Source organism: Rhagoletis pomonella, unplaced genomic scaffold (assembly GCF_013731165.1).
Source record: "Rhagoletis pomonella isolate Grant_MI unplaced genomic scaffold, Rhpom_1.0 Rhpom_scaffold_00007, whole genome shotgun sequence".
Taxonomy (NCBI): Eukaryota; Metazoa; Arthropoda; class Insecta; order Diptera; family Tephritidae; genus Rhagoletis; species Rhagoletis pomonella.
The window spans coordinates 59,448,159-59,460,234 of record NW_023458561.1 but is presented as its reverse complement, the minus strand read 5'-3'; the positions used below and the strand labels follow the sequence as shown (position 1 = coordinate 59,460,234).

Below are 12,076 nucleotides of genomic sequence, written 5' to 3'. Positions count from 1 at the left end.
TATCCGCAATGTAAACATTTGCATACGCTTTGTTCATTAATTAATGTAATCGTTCAATTAATTGGAATATGATGAGGTATTTTTATGTGGCAACCAACAACTTAATTGGTGTAAACAGGAATGAAATTACGAAATATATACTATTTTGGTAAGAGGAAAAAGAAATGCGCAGACTAAAGCAGTGTAGGTCATTTCTCTCTTTTTGGAATATATACACCAGTGCATGTACATGAACGAAACCACTAAATTGGCAATCTAAAATAAATTTTGTTTATAATATTTTTCAGTATTTACTTTGGAAAATAATTCAAGATAATTTTGTAAATTTATTAGTCAAACATTTTGGTATGGAACTCGCGGTTATAGGCCAAATTGCATTTACTAAATACTAAGTAAAAAATTTACTGGGTATTTATTTATGAGAGTATTCAGGACAATCTAATTCATTTTCGGTAGTCTATTGCATACACATACATCTCAGAGAGTTGTAAGAGTGTGGTAGGAAATGATTTATTGAAATTATTTTTATGATCATAATCGATTTCAGTGACCCCAAAATCCTAGAAATAGTGGGGTCTGTGCTTTTTAATTACTATAGTACTGCTCTTGGATTTACCACCAAAAGGTGTCCAAGACCTATTTTCTGGAGTTTGATATGTTGACAAAAGTTAAGCCCTTAGAAATTCTGATGAACTTTGCCAAAGAAATATTTCGGATAAAGCCAATCATATCAAAGTTAGAAACCATAAGACTGTGTTCAGTTGTAACAATCTTAAGATGATAAAGTTGTCGAGGGACGAGCCTTCTTTCCCGGTGCACTCAACTTTTCTAAAAGTAGATCATTATTCAATGAATAAACTAGTCATTTCTTTGTTAATACTCTTTTTTTAATCTTGCCTTGAATAAGTTGAAATAAATTAATCACTAAACTCATATTGATTGATACGTTTTTGAGTAGTTAATAACGAAATCTCTACACATGCCCCTAATGATAGGACATCCTTCACGCTCTCTTCGCTAACATTATTTAAACTAACAACAAAAATCTCATTAAATTTATAACCCAACAAGGCAACGTGAAAATCTCCATCCAAACCAAAGTAGTGACACATAGATTAAGCGCAATAAATATGTAAATTGCTGCAAGTGCAGCAAAAATAATGCAAAAGAAAATTAAAAACAAAAAAAAAATATAAATAAATAAAAATTACTTCCGTTTATCCACACAACGCAGAAATAACTGTCATTTCTCTTGGGTGCAATTTTTGCAGCACAATTGCCGCCAGAACGGCAAAATATAAAATAGCCAAATTGTCATATGTATGTATGTATGTAAGCGGCGACACACCTAACTACCCACAAAAGACACTAACTTTTCCAACTGCTGCTCGCGGCTTTAGGGCAAACAAAAATAGCTAAAGTGATATGTTAGTGCATATGTATGTATGTATGTTCATGTCCATTGTATGTTTGTAAAGGGATTCCCAACTGGCGAAGTAAGTATGTATGTATGCGAACCCAATTATTGTACATGAAAAAATTAGTTTAATATGTGGAGTGGCCTAAAGGGAGAGACGGTACAACATGATTAGAGTGGAGTGTAAACATGCCGAGTAAAAGTAGAATGTAAACCATTACTTTTAATGCCATTTTTAGCTTGAATTGCATACATTTCAGGGATTTATATTTGATAAGTTTTAAAAACTTCGGTAAGTAGCAAATAATGCATCTACACTACAGTGAAACCTAAATCAAACTAAGCCGGCTAGATTAGGTTAGGTTAGGAAGACGCGTACGAGTGACTCTTACTTCCACTCTTAGGCAGACGTACCTAGTGTCAATGCCCTCTATGAGTGCCAGGAGGAGGTATAGTATAGTGTCTGCTAAACCATTTACTATTCCGGATGAAGCTGTGCATCTCCAATATTTTCAACTCCGCTAAACTACTTCCACTATGTCCCTCCAAACTATTGAAAAAATCGTGATCCCAAGTGCTTGAGCTGTCATGTCTGGAGAGCTGGGTATTGGCGTACTAAGTGGTGAATCAGTTCCTCTTCTTCCTCATACTGACACGGTTGGTATACGCCATCAATGGAGCATTGGTGCTTTGGCACAGTGCCTTGTAATCACGCCGTTAAGAGCGCTTACTGCAGATTGGTTTAGCGTCAATAATTCTTCATTACGACTCTTTACAAGTCTCGATGATAATGACCTAGAGATCTCACACCCATCCCGATTAATCCATAGGTTACTAGTTACGGATGTGGTGTATACTTCAACCCTTCTTAGTAGAACATAAATAGATGGTAGTAGGGAGATTTTCGCTTCGCTAATTTATATTTCCGAGCCGTGTCTAGTCATGTTATCGGCTACTTCTTTCTCTTCGATATTTCTATGTCCAGAAACCCAACAGAGAAAGCTTTTGTCGTGACTCAGTCACCTTGAAACTTAATGTTTTCAATGCCGCCTGGCTGCCAACTAATACAGTGGTGTCCTTAGAGTACTGACCCGCGCCTACTCCTTTTTCCATTTTTAAGCCTTCGCTGTAGACGAAAATAGCATAATTTACAGACAGCAGGCGGCCGGCTAAATGGAAGCAAATCTAACCAGCCTGAGACTTCCATAAAACAAACTGAGAAATGTAAGGAGGTCCCGCCAAACGGAAAACGATGGCAATTTTTTCCCAAACGTTATTGGAGACTGAACAATGAGAAGAAAGGCAAGAAAGACGTCGGTGGCCCTCTATACAGCTAAAATATTGCTGGGCATTAAATGGGTATTAAATCCAATGAGTATACACCGGCTTAGCTCGGCTATAGTCCAATCCCTACATTGACATCGAATTCTAATCTGGCGACCAGCCTTTACTAACGACTCGTTCAACAACTGAGCTGAATACAGGGCTCAGCTGCTGTTGTCGCAAAGCGTAGAATACAATCCTCCCCAATAGCTCTGAACATTCTGCCCTATTTCATACAGACATTCAAGCGTAGTGTCTTCTAGGCTAGAAGATCCACAGTAGTGATGTTGAAAATGACTGAAATCCCTCGTCTACCTCAGTACCCGTCTACGTTATTTAGTGAAGTATTAGACCTAAAACTGGTGCTTTTCTTCAATCAATAAATCAAAACAATTTAGAAATAAGAACCCCCCTAAAGTACAATACCTAGGCTGCAGTCATTCATATAAACTGACATTTACCAAAAGATAAATTCATAAACATACACACGTACGAGGAGATATGCATTTATATAAATACATACATACATATGTATGTATGCACTAGATACTACGTACAACATATCTATTTACACGTTTACATCTCGACCTGTCTGTGCCAGAAGGCGATGCTGGCTCTTTGCCATTAGTTAGTCAGTCGGCTGGTATAGCCTACGTTTTGCCAAATATGCATGGAATTATTTGCATTTCACTCAGCATTAATTTACAATAAAAATGCATACTTCATGCATATTGTTTCGTGAGTAAGAAGGATGAGTGAGTGCTCCTCTTTTTTTTTTTTTGTAAATTTTCATTTTACTAAATATTTTTATTTTTAGCAAACGAAATAGGCAGGCTGTCTCATGAATATGGTAATGGATTTAATGTATATTTGAAGCAAAGTGGCATTTTCTTATTCTTAAGGCAAAGAGAAATATAACAGATTTATGTAAACATTTTAATAAGTAGGGATGAAACGATATGAGTGCATACAAGTACATGCTCGATACTTTTCGATACTATAGAATAGCCGATAATTTTGGTATCGATACTTTTGAATCAAGTACTGAGTAGGTATCGAAAAATAAATACTTGTGTCGAAACCCGATACTAAGGCAATTTTTTCTCCACTGTTATTTCGAATATGAAGCGCCTTTTCTTTATGGCTGCTTAATTGCCAGCAAAAACCACGAGAATACGATAAAGTCGATATAGTGGAAAGAATACAAGCTTCAATTGCCTCACCAAAATCGATGTAATGCGACGTATACACGGTCCAACTGTTACTAAATGAATATTCAGTACAGGAGTTCACTGAGAAATTCTACGCGTTTAACGCCTAAAAATATGTGCCCCATAGCTATAAACAAAATTTATACAAAAATTTATGCAAATTTATTTATTTTGTTTATAGTTAAATGGGACATATTGTTAAGCTTCGTTTTCTGCTTAAAAAGCCGCAGTCAACTCATAATTTTTGTACATAATATTATATTTCCACTACACTAAAGACTTCTATTCCGAGGAAGTAAAACAAAAGAAGACATTTTCTCAGAAATATTTTATGAGCAATTTTTTTCTTAAAGGAGATTAATTTCTTGTAATTTTTTCCAATGAATTGCCTATATTAAATACCATTCTGCATTAAACATATAGGCCCGTAGTTATAGACAAGTTAGAGGCAGGTTTTAACATTTAAAACTGTACATTAAGATAAACACTCTTTTAACACTGTCATAGGCAACTTAAAAGACCTTTTAACTTTAAAAGGATGTTTTAAATTTAAAATCAGGTTGACGAGGTTTTAAAATCTTAAAAGCGCACTCTAAGTAGACGTTTTACTGTCAAAATTTGCGGAGGAAATACAAAAGTGGTCTTAATTTGAAGAATATGCTTCCCAATCAAAGGATATTTCGAGATTTTGCGATTTTGGATGATACAATCGCAACCAGAAATAGGAAAACATACAAGGAACGCCAAGATCCTTTTCAAATGAAAGAGGAGGACCGTAAGTAGGTCTTTTCAGCAGCAGTCCAATTAACTTCACGAATTCTTTGCACTTCCTATAAAAATTAAATTATTTACGTTAATAAATTATATTTTACAAAAATTTGTTATTTACTTACAGTTTGCTGCGCCATTTTCAAAATTATTTATAAAAGTCAGTTGACACAGGGCGAACTTGCTAAAATAACAAAGTTTTCCTAATGCTGTTTTGTGTCAATCTAGCAAAAGCCTGCCTCTAACATGTCTATAACTGACTAGAACTTAAAGCCTGCTCTAAACTTAAAGATTAATTTTAACTAGAAGAGGATTTAACTTTCGACTATAACTACGGGCCATAGTTTTGGAGTTTAGCATTCCCACTTATGATAGAAAAAAAAACAAAATTTAATTTATTTAATTCATTAGGAATACCTTAATAGCCCAAAGTATCGTTATGAGTAGGTATCGATACTTTAGATGCGCTACTTTTCCGGTTCGATACTTTCTTTCGATATTGCTTCCAAGTAAAAGTATCGTTAACTGCATGGTATCGTTTCATTTCTAGTATTTAATAAGCCAATTAACAGTCAGCGGTGACACTAAAGAAATTAACGATTTAAAAGCGGCTATAAATTCAAAAGCGGCTATAAATGGTTTTGGATTTTCTTTAGAAGCAACCCTAGAAACGTATGCATGCACCTTTTTTTCCTTGACTAAAGGTAATGACAACGTTTAGTACTTACTGCTGTAATTTTGTATTTTTGTGTGCTGGTCTTGCAATACAAACTGAGCAAGTAATTACCGCATTGCTTCACATTTTAATTATCTCCTTTAACATACGTTTTTTCTCATTGACATTGAAGGCATTGAACAAAAATTCGTTCAAATATCTCTAATAAAGGTCCTGCAAATAAAGAATTCGGCGAAAATGTGTTTGCCATTCAAAAATATGCACCAAAACAAACAAATAACACCCACAGGTTCACACAAATGTATGCCACCACACTCACGCCGACCCAGTGACGACAACAACGAAGACATGAATTGGCTGCTTTATCTTACGACATTGTTTTTTTGTCGTAGTAATCACAAGCGGCTTTTAGAAAAATTAAAACCAGCCAATTCAGCGTTTTCATTTTTATGTGGGGTTTTTTGCGGTCTCACCCCCCTTGGCATGTTGACCAAATGACTGATTGCACTCGTGCTAGTGATGTTAAGTGAGAGTTCAAACTGAATTTTTTGAGTTCGGTATAGTGTAAAATAATCCCGAAACTTTGGGTTTCTTTCAGCAAAGAATTCTATGAAATAATTTTGAAGCCTTAATATGTGTTACATATAAATGGCGTTTCCTGCGTCAAGTTTTTGTTAAATTTAAAAAATCTGGATATGGTGCATGACAGATATTGTCAAACAAGTGCTGAAACGTTTAATTTTTATATTGTTTAATTTAATTGTATATTATTTTAAATTATTTAATTTTTATTATATTTCAATCTTTTTTTATATGTATTTTAGTTTTATTTTATTTTGCTATATTATTTTTTTTTATATTTTTGTTGTGCATTTTAATTTTTTGTATTTTTTAAATTGTTTAATTTTATCTTAAATTATTTCGTGTTTATTATATTTTAATATTAACTTTTGACATTTTTTAAGTTTTTATGTCTTCTTATTTTTACTTTTTCTTTAGTTTTCCAGTTTTTATTTAATTTTTAATTTTTTTTTATATCTTTATTTTTTATGTTTTATTAATTTCAAAGTTTCACTAAAAACCATCGGGATTTTCAACGCTAACACGAACAAATAGTACAGGTTTTTCCTCATATTGCTGTTTACTCAAAAACATATCAGCTCGCGTCCAAACAAAACTGTGCCCGCTATGAGCTTTTGTTGTGAGTATTAGAAAATCGATATCTGAAAACCATGAATTACTTATTTCTGGATAGGCAAGGTCAGTACTTGCAGCTTAGTTAAATTTTTGCTAAAATCCTTTGCAGTGAATGGATTAGTTTTTTTTTGCAGAAAATATAAAGATACGCAATGGATTCATTTAAAGGGGAGGATGAGAGGCTTTATTGGACTCAGCCAGAGGGGTACAGAGCAAATTAAAAGTAAGAAGAATATGAGGGCTTTTATACAGTTGGTGTGGTTTAAAGCGTTTGGACAATTTTTTCTTTCTATGTAACGTTGCTCATACGCCATGTTGGTTTCTTATTACACCGTTGATTTATTAATGACTTCCAACTAAAATTTGTTTTGAATAAAGTGAAACAATACAACCAGATTCTTTAATATAATTAATTAGTTATATAGCGAAGGCTATTAATTCTGGATATTACTCAAAAAAGATCCTACTGAGGAGATAACGAACAGAGCATTGCCCTGATAAATACCCAGTGAGATTTTAGGGATCCTAGCCTTTTTAGTTTGGAAGATAAACTGCTTGGCTTGTTTCCTTCTTCCTGACAACTATGTGCTTTGGTTAGCCGACAAAATAGTTACTGGCCCTATAATACTATGGTACTTCTGTGTTTTTTTTTTCTAGGCGGGTTGCCCTTTCTTAGTCATGATGTCCCCATGCCTTAGTACTCCGCCGAGTAAATAGTACCGTATTATTGGTTCTTGAGGGCTAAGGCAATCGGCATGTATGGCTTCAGTGCTAGTAAAACGGCCTAACTGTCTGACATAATCGAGATGTATTTAGAAAATGTGCATTTGAAATGTGGCCTTTTCTGCCAAAAATTTCTCTTTACTCGAATCTTGCTAGCTATCAATTTATATTGATTTTATGAAGTTCGGACCAACCTATGCTAAGCCATATGTATTGATTTCACGGTAGGAACACTAAGATGACATAAAAAACACCGAGACATGTAAACTTAATTTTGGGAGTAGAATCTGTATACCGTTTTTCCATATCAGGTAATTTTTCTAATATATTTTCATTTACGATACCGAAGTATAAAGTAAAAAATACTTGGTATCAAAAGATACTTTATGGGGTATTTACTTGCAAAATTTCAAACAAGTTTTCAAAACTGAGTACGTTGAGAGTATAAATGTTGCTACAAAAGGGCCAAACTGGAACGAAAGTATTGACAACAAAAGGTTTGGAAACGTTTCCGTAAAGAACAAAATGCGAACGAAATTCTCGAAAACGTTGTCAAGGAGGATCAAATAAGAAGAACAAATCGAGAACAAAAGTTTTGAGTACAGGGACGTATGCGTACTGAGATGGAAAATGGTATCAACGAGAACCGCGATCGTTAATTTTAAGCCAGAAGAAATCTGGATCATTTCAACTTCCAGATCGTTTGTCATTAGAATGAGCTGTGCATTTAGTTTAGTATTCAAACAATTAAAACTAATGAACGCTATGTGAAAATTTTTCTTCTCGCTTCCATTATTCGCGAACAGTTCAGAGAAAATTTGCTCCCGTTTCGTTCTCTTTCAGAAAGTTTCTCAGACTTTAGTTCCCAAATTGTTCTCCGAGAGAAAGTTCCTTATACATTTTTCCCCCGGTTGCTTTGCCAAAATGTTCCGGAAACTTTTGTTTGTTTGTTTGTTTTGTTTTGTTTGAAATTTTTTCTTAAAAATATTCCCGAAAGTATTGTTTTCTTATATAGTTCCCATTGAGAACCTTCTCGGCAGTTTTGTTCTTATTTTGGTTTTGGTTTCTTAGGCACAAAACTACGAGAACGACATTGAGTTTCGATCATAATTTTTGTTCTCGGTCCCTGTTTTTTACTGCAGTAGCGTAATTGGTATATTCGAAATTCAAAAGTACTTCCCTTTATAATACAAAATTTATTTACGTATATGCATGTAGGGAAAATTTTTAGAAAACAATAATTTAAAAAAATTTTGTTTGTGTGATTTTCGTTATTAAATTAAGCTTCATGCAACTGAATAAAATTACCTCTTATTGTTATCAAATCCCAAGAAAGTCTTGAAACAGTCCCGCTGCTGTAAAAGTTTTCACAAATTCTTTACCCACTCCTTGGTATCACTGAATGAGTGCCACAATACCGCCTGAATCCATTTGAATTCACTTCCAATTCAATTTCAACTTTAATTGCCTACAAATTGAAAATATGCTACTGCAAGTTGCTGCTGCACAATAAAGTTTCAAGAAAATCGTTGAAAAAAATACTCAGCTTCAGATATTTACGTAGCAGCCGCAAAAATAGCTTTACACTCATAATTCAAATTATCTTTTTGCCTAACACTAATCCTTTTTTGTCTGCACCTTTCTTCTCTTTTCATGTTATTTCACCGATCACACCATACGCACACACAAACACACACCTGAACGCTTTACGCACACAGGCGTCATCAACCGCGGTGATTCGTTTCGACGTCGTCGCTCGCGTAGCAACAGTTTGGCGCCCATAAGTCCAATCCATCCGCGTTCTGGCGCTGGTGGTGTTGGCATTAGCGGCAGTGTTGGTGGCGGCATTAATGGCGATTATTTGAGTGCACAGGAGGAACCACAACAGCAGCAGCCAGTCGAGGTGTTTCGTGTCGATATGCTCGGTGCGCCTGGTGTGGGTAAACAAGCGTTAATACAGCAATTCCGGACGTCCGACTGTATTAATGCGTACGATGGACCAGGTGAGTGGAAGAAAGGAATATGGAAAAAGTGAAGAATAGATAAATAATTTCATAGTGAGAGAAAAAAATTAGAATAAAACATTAAGAAAAAAAATGTTGATTTAGAAGAGAATAAATGTGTTGCTTGTTTTGGACGATTTATGATTTAAAAGACGCACGAGGATTGAAATAGAGAAAAGTTAAGTATAAAAGGGAGATGAATTTAACTTATGTACATAGGGTCCTGGGTCCTCGGTAGATAAAGCCCTCCCCTTCTTCAAAGTTATAACTGTCAACAGTGACGTATGTCCCAATACGCGAAGACTCTTTGTGGGTTTCCGGGAGGTAGTTTGTATTGACCTCGATCACAGCCTGACCAACCTGTTTCGCCTCTTTCTAATAAATAATGTTCTATCAGCCCTGGTACTAAGACCAACGGTATCAACATTATCTGCTTACAAAAGCAGCTGTATATGATTACGCTTTCCAACATCAATTTGACGAACTCGCACGAGAGTCTTGTTTGTCTAAAACCTCTTTTGGTGTCGAAGGGCGCGGAGGGTCATTTCCAATCCGCTATTTACTTACGTAGCGGTATATAGTCAGCGAAAAATGTGAATGCTTTCTGCAATCAATGGTAAATTTTCTAGGCCTAAAGTTACACTGATAAGATCCCATTAGATGGTGTATGAAGGGTTTTATATAGCATCCACGATTGCAGAGCAAAATCTCTGCAGCTCAAATGCACCTGAAGAGATCTCAGGTTCGGTCCCTCGAAAATTCTGGACACTAATTCAAAAACTATACCCGGTCTGGATTACGCCAGTCTCTTGTTTTGCTTTGAAAACGGGGTTTCTGTTCGAAATCTATTGAGAGAAACGAATATTAAGACCCCAAAGACCTGGGTCCACCAAGCTCTACCACCACTTTTAAAATTGGCTTAAAACTGAACATTAAGGTTGGGAAGCATTCGAAAGTGCTCTCCCTAAACACCAAACTACGGCTTTTCGACGATTACAGCATCTTTGAGGCCGAATCAACAGCTCTAAAGGAAGCCGCCATCTGGCTCAGTTGTACCGCAACCAGTCAGACAGTCTACCACCAACTACTCTGACAGTCAATCTGCGATTAGATCCCTAAAAGCAAGAGCAACTCTTCGAAGGAGCAATCGAATTTGGAATTTGTGAAGATTTTCAATAAATTAGTTGGGAAAATGGCAATACTTGGCTGTTCTTGACTCTGTGGATATCCTCAGTCTTCAACGCTTCGTAAAGAAAACAAACTGGTTCCACCACCTGAGAAGTGAGTGAACAGAATATGAGCTCGATCAAAATGCATCAAAATGAGCCATATCGGTCTAAGTGTGGATCCCTGTCGGTAGTACAGGCTTCAGCCACCGTTACCTCACCTTGCGAAGGCTTGCTTATAGACAAAATTTAATCCCATATTTGATTACTTGCGTATTTATTTAGATTTTTAATTTTACATAGAGCCCGAATATGCGTAACGAGAATGTAAAAAAGCATCGACCCTATCAAATTTACTTCTAGTCGCAATTAAAATTGCATTCAATTTAAATTTTATTAAAACGAAACGAAAACTTTATTACCTAAGGAATCTAATGCCATACACTGCGTTCACTTTGTGGCGGCAAATTTTCACACCAATAAAAATTAAAAATAATTTCACTGAACACCTGTTGCAATCGCAAATGCACAACGATATGTTGTCCAGTTGCGTCACAATACCGCACGCTGCAATGCCTTGGCTACGAGCACGAAATGCCACTCGCGCAAACGATTTGTCCACTTTAACTCGAAATTAAATCAAATATGTTTGCATATTTTAAAATTATGTGTGCAACATATGTATGTGCGAAAACGCGCGTACATTGCATTCGCACGCAAAAATAATTTGATTAAATTGTCACTCATACGCCGTGGTGTGTGATTGGCCGTTGCTGTTGTCGCTGCTGGGCGAGGCGTTATTTGCAGTGAGTGTTGTGCGGTTGAGCTTATTTAATTTTTAATAAATACATGTGTGTGTGTGTGTGTGTGTGTGTGTTCAGTGGCCAAACGCAGTCCACTCATTTGTGTCAGTGGTTTCTCCTCAAATGCCGCCGATTCAGCTGTAGTTGGTGATAGCGCGTGGGCGTACGCCGCGAACACCCTTGAAAAATACATACATACATACATACATACATACATACAAATGTGCATATTTTCCTATAAATTACCAACTGCAACAATCAGTTTTTCAATTCCAAATTACAACCGCAAGATTTATATACACAATTTGTCGCGTTGCGGCAGTGATCGGCAGCGGCGACGGGGACTGCCCGAACAGTTAATTTTCTCGTCTCTTTTAATGTCTGCCAGCTCATTGTCAATGCAATAAGGATGTTTTTTTTTTTGCTATTAATGCTTTTTTGCACTAAACAAACCCATTAAATTTCGTTGTACAATCTTGAAATGTCACACACAGTCTGCGAGGACAAGTGACTTTTTCACACCATTTGCTTTGTACACTTTTTTTCCATCATTTCTAAAAATAAATTCACTAACTTTTGCACCATTTGCCTTTTTCTTCTTGTTACATTTTTCCGTCTTTTCCAGAATGTGACGTGGCGGAGCAGAATATTTCAATAATTCTAAATGGCATCGAATCGGAATTGAAGTTCTCGACGGGCCAGCAGGATAACAAGGTAAGTGTAATGGCGCAGCAGCAATAAGCTAATTGAGTGGAATGTTGAAAATAAAGGATTGAGAGCAAAAAAAAA

General features: G+C 35.8%; 1 protein-coding gene across 1 annotated transcript in view; it reads left to right on the top strand.

Moving 5' to 3' along the window:
• The window catches only part of LOC118743198 (GTP-binding protein RAD), a gene marked incomplete in the record, with an annotated part of 111,626 nt that overhangs the window by 85,864 nt on the left and 13,686 nt on the right, over positions 1-12,076 (top strand). Inside the window, 2 exon segments of the mRNA XM_036475750.1 lie at positions 9,051-9,318; positions 11,913-12,001. Coding sequence (XP_036331643.1) covers positions 9,051-9,318; positions 11,913-12,001 — 357 coding nt within the window.